Consider the following 13,487-nt stretch of genomic DNA (forward strand, 5'->3'; position numbering starts at 1 on the left):
CTCTCTCTCTCTCTCTCTGTGGAAAATAAAAAATTGTTACGAAAGTGTTACATAAAAAGGCAGTTGGCAATCTCCTTCAGCCTGCCTTTCATAAACGCGTTTAACCAGAGACGGGATTAAAAATGAAAAATGAACGAACTGATTTGACGAACGTCTAGCTTGTAAAAGTATGCCGTGTACCTTTTTTTTTTTAACGCAATGCTATAAGACGCTGAGCACTTCAAAACATACTATAGCGAGACCAAAAATTTCATGTGCAAATTACGCTAAAACACAAAACTTACTGAGAGTTTTGAATCTCGCAGTATTTGGTTTTGATCTTACTGCGTTGCATTTTACAGATGTAAGTCTGTTTGTCGAAGACGTGCGTCTGGTTTTAGTTTATTTTAAAAAGTGTTGAGGAGTACTCTCGTTTATTATAATTTGAGTGTCTTCCTGCATTGTGCTTTAAGCAGTTTTGAGTTTTACTACTGATAATAACGGAAAAGCTTTTTCTTCGTAAGGTATTTTACAATCTTTTGAGACTCTGCAATCTTCGTCATCTTTGCCTTGACCATAAACGAAAAATTTTGGTAGCTTATTCGCAAGTTGGTATCATTATTATTATCGTTGTCAAAATCACGTAAATAGCACCAGTTACTTACTTTTGTTTCATCAACAAAGATCTCGATAACAAAAAAAAGTCTCATCAGCATTACAGCTCCACAGAAAGTTTCGTCAAAACAAGGTCTTATACACAAAAAGTCTCATCGGCGAAAGTGTACTTGGCGAAAATTCTAATTGATGCAGTCTCACTGAACCTGTCTTGTCAACAAAAGCTATCGTTAGGGAAGACACTCATTGATAGAAACTAACATTAACATTTACTCTCAGGAAAATAAACGTTCAGGGAAGGTAACTTCCACCAACACGAAAAGGTTCTTAACGAAAATTCTCAATAACCAAACGTTTTATCACAGTAAAAGCCTCGTTAATGAAACAGCATTAACCAGGAGTTTTATTACGACAACAAAGTTTAAACCAATATACCTAAAACCATATACGACCAATATTGTTTAACTCATACCATAAATTGAAAATGGTACAATAAGCGTTGTGAATAACATTAATGGATAAAATAATAGCGTAAATGAGCACAGCGTAAATCAGTATGGACGAGAAAGAGCGTACTGGTCAACACCTGTAATGACCGAGACGTGTCCTTAAAAAGAGTATACAAGAGGAGACTCAGGGTGAAAGGTGTGTATGACTATTGCAAAACCTGCAGGTGCAAGTTTTGGCAAACGATTAGCGACGGTGATTAACGAGAAACTAAATCACCTCTCTCTCTCTCTCTCTCTGGTAGACATCAGAGGTGCCTGACACTGAGGGACCTGGGGCAACCCGAATGAACTGTACGGTCTGTAAGGTCTCTCTCTCTCTCTCTCTCTCTCTCTGCAACCTCCGTCTGGCGTTATCTATAGTAGCACCTCCACTCATAAAAATGGTTCTATGCCCTTGGGACCCCACTGAAGACGCCAGCCTCCTGGTGTATGTAGCAATGGGCGCGGCCTTGAGTTACAGACCAGTGCTTATTGTTGCTAACTGCTACGTTCACTGGCAGCAATGAACTGCAGAGAGCATTGTGAATTCGACTGAAACCTGAGGGAATTTTCTTTCATGCCGATGGGCCGGGTAATTTTATGCCCGTAGCTATCCTAGACGTAAAATAAAAGCTGGGAAGAATGTAAACTATGGCCAGGACTTACTAAGTCTTAGTGGTTATAACAAAAGGTTTCTTTCTTGCGCGTTTTAATTAAATAAATTTAATATTTGAAGCCTTAACCTAGGAGTTCAGATAGGTCATGTATTTCAACGAATGATGTTAACTGTAATATGCAGATGAACACACAGCAAACGCGTTACGCACCATATATGTATATAATGTATATGTACATGTATATGTATATGTATATGTATATATACATATATAATATATATATGTATGTATGTATACGTATACATATATATATAGTACATATATATACACACACACACATATATATATATATATATATATATATATATATATATATATATATATATATATATATATATATATATATATATATATATATATATATATATATATATATATATATATATATATATATATATATCAGTCGCTAATCTCGTTAATCTCATACAACTATTTATCTAACAAGTCATGGATTCACATCAGATGTATTTACTAATGTCTTTTCCTATTTCCCCCCAGAAGGCCCCAGTGAAGAGCAAGGGACGGATAAGTGCCGGAATAGCCGAAGTAGTAGGCAAAGCAGCCCAGGCTCGACTTATCGACAGAATAGCTTCCTTAGAAAACAAAGCAGATCAACTGGACTTTGCTCTGAGCCATACACAGAAGCAGGTAAGAATTTAGTGAATGTTTCATAATAGAATAATAACTAATAATAATATTCACAATAATAACGTAATGAAAAGTTAAACTTTCAAGAAAAGTCATGCAAACAAAAAGTGAAAAATTGTCGTTTCTCTTCCAGCTGTCCCTCATAGCTCCAGTGTCCAACAACGACGAAAGACTCGCCGAGCTGACAGAATCGGAACGGCAGCTGGAAACGCGGGTGGAGGCAGCTGCCACGGGCTTGGGCGAGGTCAAGACCTCTTCAGTGCAACTCCTGGCCGCCCTCGACGCCCTAGAGGCGAGGGTGGAGAAGGGGATCTCAGAAGTGAAGCAGGAAGTAGCAAAGCTCGAATTCACCGTTGCCCAGTCCTCGGCCGAGAGAAAGAACCAGGAGAAGGACGACCAGACGGTCCACGACGACACCGAGGCCCTGAGGGCCGACCTCCAGGTTGTATCAAAACACCTCGACCAACTCGTCCTCAAGACGGCTCATCTTGAAGGACAGAGACTCGAGGCTGAAGTATCAGAGGCCCAATGTCGCACGCAGCACCTCACCCTCGACATAAAATTGAACGATATTTTGGATCGACTGACGTCGGTGGAAGAACATTTCGAGAAGTCCACCAGTCACAGACGTCGAACTCAGCACGGGGACGAAGGGAGGAGGAGTAAGCGTTCGAGTCGTCCTCCAAGTAGTTGAAGTGACCCAACAAATGGGGAGGAGAGTTGTGCTAAAGAGAAAAACCCGAAGTTGAGCTTGGGGAATTTTGGAAATGACTGAGTGGCAACAATGTCATAGAACGAGACAGATGATTTTTTATAATTGTTTGTTAGTTTTTGCTTTGGAGAATTGGGAGTGTGGGATGGGAAGGGGCGGAGTGGGTGGGGAGAGGGCTAGTGTTGGTCAACTTTCAGTGCCATTCTTCTTCACTCAAAACAAACTGACAATAATTCTTCCGGGAAAACTTAAAGAAGTTGACCACGTAAAAGATAAACAAGGATGAAGATGACTTCATCGCCTGATGGTAAAATTATTAACTTACAAAGCAAAGATTATTATGTAAATATATATGGAAAATGATGTGAACAAAAATTTCTATTTTCGATCTCGATCTTCATATTTTGTCCATCGGATTTTAGTTCTCCAGTTGATAATATGTACAATGTCGAAATCTTGACTTATAACCTATTGAAGTCTTTACTTATAATTATCTCTTGCTTTTTCCTTTAAATACTTTAATACTTGTATACTTTACGCAGCAATCCCAAAGGCTTTTATGAATAGTCTCGTCAATATTACCTCTATTAAACCAAAAATATTATTCCAATTTCAAAAAAAATCTATATTATCTTTTAGATTCATTTCCCTCATTAATAAGACCTTCCTTTGAGAAGGTCGCCTTCATTCAGTTTATTCTGACTGAAAAATCTACCTTCATTTTATAATGTCTTCCATTTTAATTTTATATAATATTTTTCTTATTTTTTTAATTTTTAGTGCCTGATCGAACATTAATGGTCATCGGTTCCTAGTCAAAGGAGAAATAAAAAAGTTAAAATATATTTTAGACGAAAATTTTTAGTCTAAGGTTTTGTTTATTAGGTTAAGATATAAGATGAAATATTTGTCATTACCGCCTGCTTCCTAAAATAGATTTTCTAATAGGCTTATTTTGCTTTATATGAATGATCTCATTTTTCTTTCTTTTTTTATCTTTCGGCTTTCATTATCTTATATGCATTTTTTGTCACTGGATTACAGCAGCATTTGTAACATGAGACGTATTCCAAAATTCTAATTACAAACAGATGGTTTGTGAAGACACAATGTGTTTGCTCATACTTTCTATTCCTAATGCAATGAAAAATCTGGTTTGTGTAACCAAGTCCAATCTCTCAAACCTTCATTGCGGATTAGGAAGGAAAATTTGGTCTGCCAAAAAATTTTGCTTTTCAGACATTTGCAGATGATTTTCAAAAAGAAAATTCTTAATTGTGAATCAAAATCCAATTCCTAGATTTCTATTCCAGATTTTGAGAAGGAAAATCTGATATGTGAGAAATATACTCCCTTAACCCAATGTTAAAAATCTTTTAATATTGGCTTTTTCAATTTGAATCGTTTTGGCCAGAAAGATAAGCACCAATAAAACTGCTATATTTTGGGAAGTCTAAATGAAGAAATTTCTATGTTAATATTAAGACTTTATGTTCACAGGATGTAAACAAATGTACGATTGTCCAAATCTATGTCTTGATGTCTAATAGATGGTATATGTTGGTGTCTCATTGCGCCCCAAGTTGTATGCTTGTAATTTCCTTGTAGCCAAGAGAGGATCAGTGACCAAATAAACAAGGTTGTTATTTTTTTCATTTTATGGCGAGGACGTGGGTTGTGGGTGGGATCTGAAATTTACAAGCACGTATCTGTAACCAAAAGTCTACAATAATCCTTCATGTACTGTGTCCGTAATCTATGGTAGAATTTGAATACTTGCGCGGTAGAATAATTATTCAATTTAAGTAACAGCTCGAGGGACACAAAACTTCTTGTATATTCTTTAAATATACCATACGAAAGACCGACTATGGATTCCTGCTCTCATAAATTATAACGGCGAGGTTTGTCGCCCAAAGCAAAGGTCACATTAAATCATCGAACTGGTCTTGTGTTGGCGAACCCAGGCAGTAATGGATCAAAACTGACAGTTACAACTGTAAGAGAATATTTCTCATAAAGAATGCACTCTTTATAATATCGGCCATAAAACAACGCGATTTTGTTTAACTTCATGAAAACAGTGCACAGGCCAAAGAGACATTGTAAGACCACGAATCACGCAATGTATATAATGCAAAACTTTTATTATTCCCAAAGTGATTTTAGCCTACATACGTAAACAGAAAAAGCTTCCTTTATTCTTATACATATTCGCATGTTACAGGAAATGTATCCAAGTCAGCTTCAATCCATTACTTGCCTTGTGTGTTTATCGGTGGCATCGAAAAAAGCTCAAAAAAGACTTTCTTCTGCTTTTTGTACATATTGTACATAACTTGTTCGCTGTACAGATTATTTTTATATGTTGAATAAATACGCTCCAATGGTTGAATTACGTTTCTGTTTTAATTTCCTGTTACTATACTTTTATATAAAAGATTACGTAACACTTGACGGTGGCTGTGGTCAATCGTTTCTGTTGTTATGTCTGTCCAAAAATATTCAAAAGTTACTGAATAACTTCAATAAAATTTTATGGAATGGTTTGCTATGAGCAAAAATACTGGATTTTGAGATGGATTCCATTCAAGAACCAGAATTTGGATGGAAGGGGTAGGAGGGGAGGGGATCTTGGCCTACTGGTTTCTTCTTATCAAACTAAATCAGTGATTCGGTTTTTTTAATAATCAGAACTCCCCTGGATGAAACGAGTAAATAAACTTTCATGCAATCTCCATATAAACAACGATTGTTTTTAAAAACTGCTCATGAACGATGAGTAAAGATTTCAAGACCTTTTAAATGGAAGTTAAGTATACCTTAGTTTAACCAGACCACTGAGCTGATTAACAGCTCTCCTAGGGCTGGCCCGAAGGATTAGACTTATTTTACGTGGCTAAGAACCAATTGGTTACCTAGCAACTGGACCTACAGCTTATTGTGGAATCCGAACCACATCATACCGAGAAATGAATTTCTATCACCAGAAATAAATTCCTTTAATTCTTCATTGGCTGGCCGGAGACTCGAACTCGGGCCTAGTAGAGTGCTAGCCGACAACTATACCGACTCATCCAACGAGGAACTAATTCGGATGATTGTTTCTTAATATGAAATGGCATTCTTGCTATCATGGTATAAACCAAACCAATGCTTTTTGCACAAAGTTTCTCAGTAGTCAAGATACCTTGATCATAAAATACTCTGGAGAGTAATCTCTCGAGTTTTTATTTTTTAAAGTGACCAGTACGAAAAGCGCAATTAACCAGATGTAGGCTACTGCTGGATACTTGGGAGCTTTGCAAATCAGAAGCTGTTGGCAACGCTGTCTCGTAAAATATAGTCGCTGAACATGGAAACGCACGGCCAAATGACAAAGTAAAGTTAAGTGACAAAGTAAAGTAAAGTAATATTAAGTAAAATCTTCGTGGAGTTGCTAGATGTCCCCTTAGTTTCCCCTCATGTGTTCTGAAATTCATGAAGCCAGCTGTACCAAGTGTAAATGAAAAGACACCCTCAATTGATTTATTTATACAATCTGTAATTCTACATGAACTGCCGTTTTTTAATCAATCAGGCCAAAGTGTTTCACTGCCTACCTATTAAAGCAGCAGTTAAATGTAAAACGAGATTTGAACTGCAAAGCAATGAAAAAATAAAATACTAAAATATATAAGTGACCAGGAGCAACATACCACTGAAAGTACGGTTACGCTTAGAGCAATAAGAGATGCAGATTAAACAATACTTTGAGCCTAAAATATGTCTCCCTACTGAGCAATCATTTTTACTATTATTACTGATTCCAACACAAAGTAGAATAAGATGATTCGGCCAAGTAGTCAAAGAATTAAAACTAATTTTGGCACGGGTCGTGCTTGTGAAAGAAGCAAGGATTGTGTTTATAAATAGCAATGATTACTTCTTAACTTCTTGATTTCAAAACGTTTGAGGAACTCGAGAAGGTAAGAGAGATCAGTGGTGGATCTGACCAGTAGAATCCGTTTGTAAATATGTTTTTGTCAAAGGCTGGACGAGGCACTAGGTACAGACAGCACTGAAGGCCAGACCTACAATCCCTGACGGAGGAACAATCGAACGGCCGACCCCGTAGGAAAACGGGGCTAAAGAAGATTGCTTTTATCCTCAAAGTCCAGCTTTTACGGACGATGTGATGCCACCCCATAAGATGAAAGAGACTCGTAGAATTACCAGTGTCTTATTTCCTTTCTGATCCTCGAGATTTTATCAGTCTTCGGAAACGACCACCGGAGTGTACGAAAAGGAGAAAAAGGGAAGGATTTGCAGATAGAATCGATAAGAATCCTTTTTTTATTCTCTCGTAATTGGATAAGAGATTAGGCCTCCGTTACAAGACAGTTGTGGCCGAGTCGAAAATAAAATACCATCCCGGAAATTTCAAAGAAATGTACGAGAAATGCTAAAAAAAAAAAAATTCCCGTTGAATTCAACAAAGTGAAACCAAAATAAGCGTGTGTTAAGATATGGTTTCTTGTACAAACTAACTACGTACCAGAAGGTATCAAGAAAACCGTATGCGTGAAGTAACTTGCCAATAGTCTAAAAAGGTGCAGACGGTGACTGAAAAGTGTACGAGAGAAGTGACAATACTTTCAATTCTTTTATCTATGGGTCATCTCTAAATTTTTTCCTTTTTTTCTATTTCCTTCCAGTTATATGAGCATGCCTCTCATGCTCTCTCTCTCTCTCTCTCTCTCTCTCTCTCTCTCTCTCTCTCTCTCTCTCTCTCTCTCATATATATATATATATATATATATATATATATATAAATATCTCTTATATCCCATATATAATATCACCCCACTCTCTCTCTCCAGTCTCTCTCTCTCTCCTCTCTCCTTCTCCTTCTCAAAACCAGAGACATAACAGCTCTCAGCAACCTACCAAAAGAAGTGAACGCTTTGGCATTTACGTCACCATTCTATCCAGTGTGAAAGGTCCCATAAAAGTCGCCCACCGGGCCTCTTTCAAACTTACCCCCTCCCCGACACCCCCATAAAAAGCATTTTTCTTCTCTCATCAAAAGGTCCGGAAATCAATATATGATTGATTTCATCTTCTAAAAAAGCGGCGAAAGGTCGACAGGCAATCTATGGGAAACCCTCCAGGTGGTGGTTTTCGATACCGTTTGGGTCTACCAGGAGTTAAGTGGGTCCTGGGGTCTACCAATTTTGACACTTCGGTTCGGATAACTGTGAAATACCAAGGCGATTATGCCTTCGAATCACGCTAAGGAAAACTGAGTGAATGACTTGGAATGCCTAACAGTTATTCATCCCCTGAATATATGCGTCCAAACTTACATATATCGAAACACACATCAACTTTTATAAACCTTATTTGTATGTAGAAAACGTAAATGCATATGATTGTATATATTGCTCTATATGCATGTAATAGTTTTATTTCGAATAATTTTATTTAATTTCGATTTTGAAATTTATATCTAAAACATCGAAATTTGATATAATTTGTGTAAATACTGTATGTATACACACACACACACACACACACATATATATATATATATATATATATATATATATATATATATATATATATATATATATATATATATATATATATATATATATATATTCGATCTTCTGACGCAAGAACGTTATCAAGCAAGAAAAGGTATCAAAACAACCGCCTAAAGCCATACACATTCGGGCAGAATTAACTGGCTGCATATGTTATGCACATCGAAATCCAAATTAAAAGAAAGAAATTCCCCTCTTATACAAAGGCAACTTTAATCTTGTTGATATTTAGCGTAATTCATGCCTGCCTGACACTAGATTTACCTACGAAATCGAATTCTAGTTCAAAATTACAAATCGATGTTTGCACATAGATACAAAAATATTTCAAAATTTTAAAGTAATTTGTATTTTTCCTAACATACCAACCTAAGGTCTTTACATAGGAAACCATTGATACAGAAATCGAATAAATCTGCAAATTTCGCTCCTGGCAACACACACACGAGATTAAGCTTAAATCAAGGTCAATAACAAACTACTAAAAAATAATAGTTCCCGCTAGTTAAGATATCAAATTCTATCAAAAGGGGCTTTTCCTTAAAAAATGGTACTAAAAACGCCTACCATACGTTTACCTTGTAATATAGCACTAATAATCTTAGTAATTAATAGGAAATTTAGTTCCTAACCGATGAAAAGCACCGACAGACGATATGAAACATACCGAACTACCTTGTTACTGCGACAACCTAAGCCGTATCTGTGCATTATCGAGTTAACTTTTTAAACGTGTCATCTTGTCTTAAAACGGGGACTAGCAAAGTTGAAAAGATGATAATGACTAACACAGTTGAAGAGAAGATAATTACAAGATATTACCTTACCTTAGACACAGTGGTCACCTGGTTTGTAAAATCCTTTTACAATACGCACACTTGCGAGGGAGGTCACTAAGTCTGTTTACCTAACTGTCGGTGACGAGGATCAACTTCTTGTTCTTGTCACCGAGTTTGTAGGTTTCTCCTTCCGAAACCACACTCAGCCGCTTTAAAAAGCCGCAATTTAAGCTATAATAATACACAGCAATACAACACAGTTCACTGACCCAGACTTCACTGCGCGGACTTTCTGCTTAAACTGACTTTCCTCTTTGCTTAATGGTGGATGACGCAAGGAACCAAACGGCAGTTTGTCGTCTTCTAACTACCCATTGCGTTATTTTGTCCTGTGTTTATTATTCGAGGTTGAAAGGTGAATTTCCTTTTATTGGGATGTAGTGGTAGTTATTCTCTATTTATCTTGTTTTAAATCTCAGTTCCAGTAGAATTTGTATGTATTTACAGCCGATTCTTAATGCTTCCATAAATTTATCATTTTCATCCATTCAACAGCTACTTTGATACCAATACTTGCAATCCTTGACTTGTAAGACTGATTCGGCATAGTACACGCTACAGTTGCAATTTTAAGCGACGCATACTAACATCAAGACACTCAGCGAGACGAAACGCTGAATATTTTCCCCAATGATTTTATTTTGACCGAAAAATGAAGAGAATTATCGCCGAACCATTGATTTCTCCACATCAGTTCAGTTGAGGGAAAGCGTTCCTTCACTTTCCTCCCTGTTTATTCTTTTATCCCTTTATCATCAGCTCTCTTTACTGCTTCCTGACCCCCTCTTTATCAGGTAACCCCGCAATCCATTTACCTGACCAGCCTGCCACTTTATAATGGACACCACCTTCGTTGGGAGTCGGTATATTCAACAGGAGTTTTGCCTCATTGTCAAAGGCTTTTGACATATCTTGTGTATGAATTCTACGGATTCTGTATTAAACTAAATGCCCCGGGTGCCAGTGGGTAGTCGTAAATTGGCTTCCAGTTGGATAGCCCTAAGGTAGGTAGGTCCTGGATAGACCAATGGGTCCCAACAAGCTCCTAAAATGAGATAATAAACCAAAATATTTCGAAGTATTTGACAGTTTCTTGCGTTTTGTTTTGCTTAATATATGGCACTTTGTTTAATCTTGTTTTTAATATAATTTACACAACACAGAGTTCCAGATTGTCCCATATTAAACACATTATGATATTCATTCTACAGATGTGTGCATATGTATGAAGTTTAATATAAAGTATCCTTAAAAATACTCGAGAAGAAAAAACAAATTTCTTAAAATGTCTTTAATCATAGGTATTTGTTCAACTGTAACTTTAAAATATTTTACACATTTCTGAAGTATAAAGCATATATTAATATTACAAGCAGTACCACCAACTTCTGAAGTATAAAGCATATATTAATATTACAAGCAGTACCACCAACTTAGGATATATGTGCACATTGTTTTCACCTGATCTGAAATTGTCTTCGAATTTTACTTGTTACTTTTTTCTTACATAGTATAATTGATCTTCAAACTATTCTTGAGAAAATAGCAACTTATTTCAGAATAATTCAATAAATTTTAGTTTTCTAATTCGTTGTTCTCGTAGAAAGTGGAAAATCTCAATCATTCACTAGATGTCTTCAGGAACATGTTAAAAATCCAACCGTTGCTGATCTTGAATACACCTTGACCGTCTGATGCAAGAGGCAAAAGGGTAAGGAAGACCTTAGAAACGTGATGTTTGGCCGATCGCCCAATCTCTTGAAAGTATCTGGTTGGTAGGTTGTAAGTAAATCGCGAGGTCTTCTTCATCAGGGATTCTGAAAGAGGGAGGCTCTCGTTTAGCAGCTGTGAAATACAACCACGACATAGGCATAGCATATTACTATATAAAATAAATGCAGATGCCTGGCGGATTTTATTAATGATAGGTACTTGATAGTTTTCAAAGGAGTGAAAATGCAGGTGTCAAAACACAAAACACCCCAAAATATTCAGTTTTTAAGTATTTGAAACTCTCTCTCTCTCTCTCTCTCTCTCTCTCTCTCTCTCTCTCTCTCTCTCTCTCTCTCTTCCAGTAATCATTCTTATGGAATGAGTAAAAAATTAAAAAGGCAAAGATGAAAAGAGTAACACTGAAAAACTGAATATAATATAATGCGAATAACTATAACCATAAACAGATTATATATATATACATATATATACATATATATATATATATATATATATATATATATATATATATATATATATATATATATATATATATAAACACACGACCCGAGTTGTGTGGGTGATTATTACAAATACCATGTAAATAAAAAAATTAAAAATATATAAAAAATAAACCAAGAGAATTACCGTTAAGTGTAATTTCCAACAAGTGAACTCGAATCCAAGACCGAGGAAGGCAATGTTACATAAGATATGGCACCTCACAAGGTTTGAGAACAATGGTCATGATCCAATACCCACAGGTAACTGAACAGACACTCCAATCAGTAATGCAAACAATAAGGTGGAATTGTTGCAGGGCATTAAATCTTACCATAGAAAATAACGAAAACGATCGTAGCAAGTTGATTGAGAAAGCAGGCGTCATCACCCGGGAGACATGACGTCACCATTCTGGAGAAATATCGTCGCCATCGGAGGATTGTGGGAGATATGACGTCACCAATAGGTGACGTCCATGCCTTTTCCTTCTGAATGCTAGGAGTTCTTGTGGTGCTGGTATATTCATTCTTATTCACTCCTACTCCAACGCTTGAGTCTTGGCAACATAAAACTAGTTTTATTTATTCATTTAGGTGCTTCTGAGAAGAAAAACAATAAACTTGAAAGAGCTGAAACATAAAATAAGATACGTTCTTTCTATTAGTGGCTGGGACTGAAATATCACAAGCAATTATGTCTATTGGATTTTATACCCTGTTAGTATGTTTTACGAAAGGCAATACTGAATTATTTTCAAACTGGATTTTCTTTTAAAACTATTCTTACCTTTAGTGAAAATTATAAGTGAATTGAATTTCTTGATGACTCAGACGAATTTATATTCAAAGTGACTTAGAAATACAAAATCTGTTTACAAAGATTGTACAAAAACCTTAATTCTAAAATAGGACATGAAAATACATCTTTATCCTCAGAACGAAGATATTTTTAAGGGTGAAAAGTTTGAGAAGTAAAATGAATGACAAAACCAATAATGGGTTTCGGGACAATTTAATGAGAGAGAGAGAGAGAGAGAGAGAGAGAGAGAGAGAGAGAGAGAGAGAGAGAGAGAGAGAGAGAGAGAGAGAGAGAGAAAGTTAACTATAACGACGACATTTGAAATAATCAATCTGACTCAGTCAGAAGTAACTTTAATTTGAATATTTAAATCTCGAGTTGTGATTTAAGTTATAGCTTAAGATATTCAAGGGAAATTATGGACGATGAATCCTAACAGAAGTGTGAAGTAAAAAAAATCCAATGAATATAACTTGAAGTGATAAACGGTGTAATGTATGGTTAATCCTTATGTTAATATTTAACACAAATGGATAAAAATTAGAGAAAGGCCGCAAAGAGACGAAACACACAGACAAATGCATGCACACACACACACAAACATACACACACACACATATATATGTATGTGTGTATGAGTAAAGAGAGACACAGCATGAAAAGTACTGGAGCAACAAAGATATCAGTGATAATTGAGGAAACAGACAAACGAGTAAACATACACTCTATTCCACACAGACCTGTAGACTCACTAAATGCAAGAAATTGAGAAAGTAGTCATGCAAATGAGTAAATTAGACGGAGAGAGGAAAAATTAACCTAATAAACTCAATAAAAGATAGGACAGCTATAGCCTAAAGTGCAGAACAGAGAGAGAGAGAGAGAGAGAGAGAGAGAGAGAGAGAGAGAGAGAGAGAGAGAGAGAG

At 36.2% G+C, this 13,487-nt stretch overlaps 2 protein-coding genes across 17 annotated transcripts in view; one reads left to right on the plus strand and one right to left on the minus strand.

The window, feature by feature from the left end:
- Positions 1 to 5,517, plus strand: part of LOC136850110 (myosin-14-like) — an 81,024-nt gene extending 75,507 nt beyond the window's left edge. Inside the window, exons 5-6 of the mRNA XM_067123659.1 lie at positions 2,258 to 2,407; positions 2,541 to 5,517. Coding sequence (XP_066979760.1) covers positions 2,258 to 2,407; positions 2,541 to 3,101 — 711 coding nt within the window. The 3' untranslated portion in view covers positions 3,102 to 5,517. The remainder of the gene's footprint in view (positions 1 to 2,257; positions 2,408 to 2,540) is intronic.
- Positions 5,518 to 10,822: 5,305 nt separating this feature from the next.
- LOC136850112 (uncharacterized) overlaps positions 10,823 to 13,487 on the minus strand; it is a 174,335-nt gene continuing 171,670 nt past the window's right edge. For 12 of the 16 annotated variants that reach the window (XR_010856531.1, XR_010856529.1, XR_010856530.1 and 9 more), the window contains 2 exons: positions 12,095 to 12,362; positions 10,823 to 11,363 (listed from right to left, as the gene is read on the minus strand). The gene's annotated coding sequence lies outside the window, so the exon portion shown is untranslated. Of the gene's footprint in view, positions 11,364 to 12,094; positions 12,393 to 13,487 lie in introns of all 16 variants that reach the window. The other 4 variants (XR_010856533.1, XR_010856540.1, XR_010856526.1 and 1 more) reach the window with 2 other exon arrangements.

The sequence above is a fragment of the Macrobrachium rosenbergii genome, chromosome 21 (assembly GCF_040412425.1).
Source record: "Macrobrachium rosenbergii isolate ZJJX-2024 chromosome 21, ASM4041242v1, whole genome shotgun sequence".
Lineage (NCBI taxonomy): Eukaryota > Metazoa > Arthropoda > Malacostraca > Decapoda > Palaemonidae > Macrobrachium > Macrobrachium rosenbergii.